This window comes from Acanthisitta chloris, unplaced genomic scaffold (assembly GCF_000695815.1).
Source record: "Acanthisitta chloris isolate BGI_N310 unplaced genomic scaffold, ASM69581v1 scaffold21710, whole genome shotgun sequence".
NCBI lineage: Eukaryota > Metazoa > Chordata > Aves > Passeriformes > Acanthisittidae > Acanthisitta > Acanthisitta chloris.
In genome coordinates this window covers 17,909-19,237 of record NW_008651397.1, presented here as the reverse complement: position 1 = coordinate 19,237, position 1,329 = coordinate 17,909, and the positions used below count along the sequence as shown (strand labels likewise).

The 1,329-nt window shown below is 49.0% G+C and overlaps 1 protein-coding gene across 1 annotated transcript in view; it reads left to right on the top strand.

The window, feature by feature from the left end:
* The first annotated feature begins 803 nt into the window (after nucleotides 1–803).
* The window catches only part of KDF1 (keratinocyte differentiation factor 1), a 3,172-nt gene continuing 2,646 nt past the window's right edge, over nucleotides 804–1,329 (top strand). Inside the window, 2 exon segments of the mRNA XM_009073193.1 lie at nucleotides 804–1,326; nucleotide 1,329. The exon segment at nucleotide 1,329 is cut by the window's right edge and continues 554 nt beyond it. Coding sequence (XP_009071441.1) covers nucleotides 804–1,326; nucleotide 1,329 — 524 coding nt within the window.

Sequence of the window (1,329 nt, the reverse complement as noted above, 5' to 3'; positions counted from 1 at the left end):
AGTGATTTGAGAGCAACTCATTGACAAGATCTTTTCCTTAATCCAGATGAAGACATCAGGTTTTCATAGGGAAGTCTTTGACATAACCCAACCTTAGCATGACTGGCAAAAATCATTAGTGTTAGTAACACAGGCATTGCTAAATCCTCCAAATTTAAATAGCATCAAATAATCTGAGCCTGAATTGGCAGCTTGCATAATGATGGATTGCTTGTCATCCCCTCCTGGGCACGATGTGTTTTGAAATGGATAAGCATTGTCAGGGCCCAGCTGAATCCTAAGGAATGCAAGACAAAGGGAAGTTGTTTAAAAAAAGATACTTTCCCCTTTGGAGCCTGTCAGTTGGCTCCACCTCCAGCCGAGCTGCTCCTTTATTGCTCTGGGGCCTGACTCCTCTCTCAGCTGTGTGGAGGAAACCTCTTCTGAAGGTGACAGGGATCTTGATGTCTTAAAATAGTGCTTTTGAAACATCTATCTTTTGAGCCAAGCATCTACCTAAAGGAAGCAGCAAAGCTAGACTAGTTGGAGAACCCTGAAATGCAAACTGGATTCTCTCTGTGTGCCACAAGTGAGAGCAGTGGCACACAGAGTCCTAATGAGAAATATTCCTGTAAAAAATCGAAACGGTGAATTTGAGAACCACTGAATTGGACTGTTAGATCCTTCAGTGCTGATGGATATCTTGCTGAGGTGGGACTGGAGATGAATGCCCTGACTTGAGACTTCTTTTTTGTGCAGGTGCCTGAGCGCTGAGCCATGCTGGGCCGGAAAACACGACTCCCCCTCAACCTGAACAGCCACCAATGCTGGGCCGGAAAACACGACTCCCCCCCAACCTGAACAGCCACTGCCAGCTGAACCAGCCCTACCAGGAGGCTGTGCCCCTACGGACCAGAACGTCCAAGGAGACAGATGTCAGCTTGGAGGTGTTCAGTGGCTCCACACCAGAGATCAAACCGAGCCGCAGCAGAGCCCAGAGGGACAGGAAAGGGCGCAAAGCTGAGCTCAAAGACTCCAACGGCAGAGAGGCAGAGACTATCACCTTCATCTCTGGCACAGCAGAGGCTCCCCCAAACCAGAGCGTTTGCTGTTCCTCTCTGTCACAAGCCTGGAACACGTACAAGGCTGTTTTCTGTTGTATAGTGACCTGTGGGAGCTGCTTCCAGGACTGCAGTGTCTGTATTCCCTATCCAGGGCCCACTGAGACCTCCACGGATGATGGAAAGAATGGAGACTATAATGGGCGACTGCCAAACAGCCCCACCAATGTCTCTCCTGCTGAGAAGAATGGGAACCAGATCAAAAAGTCCAGCATGGGTAGCAGTTTCA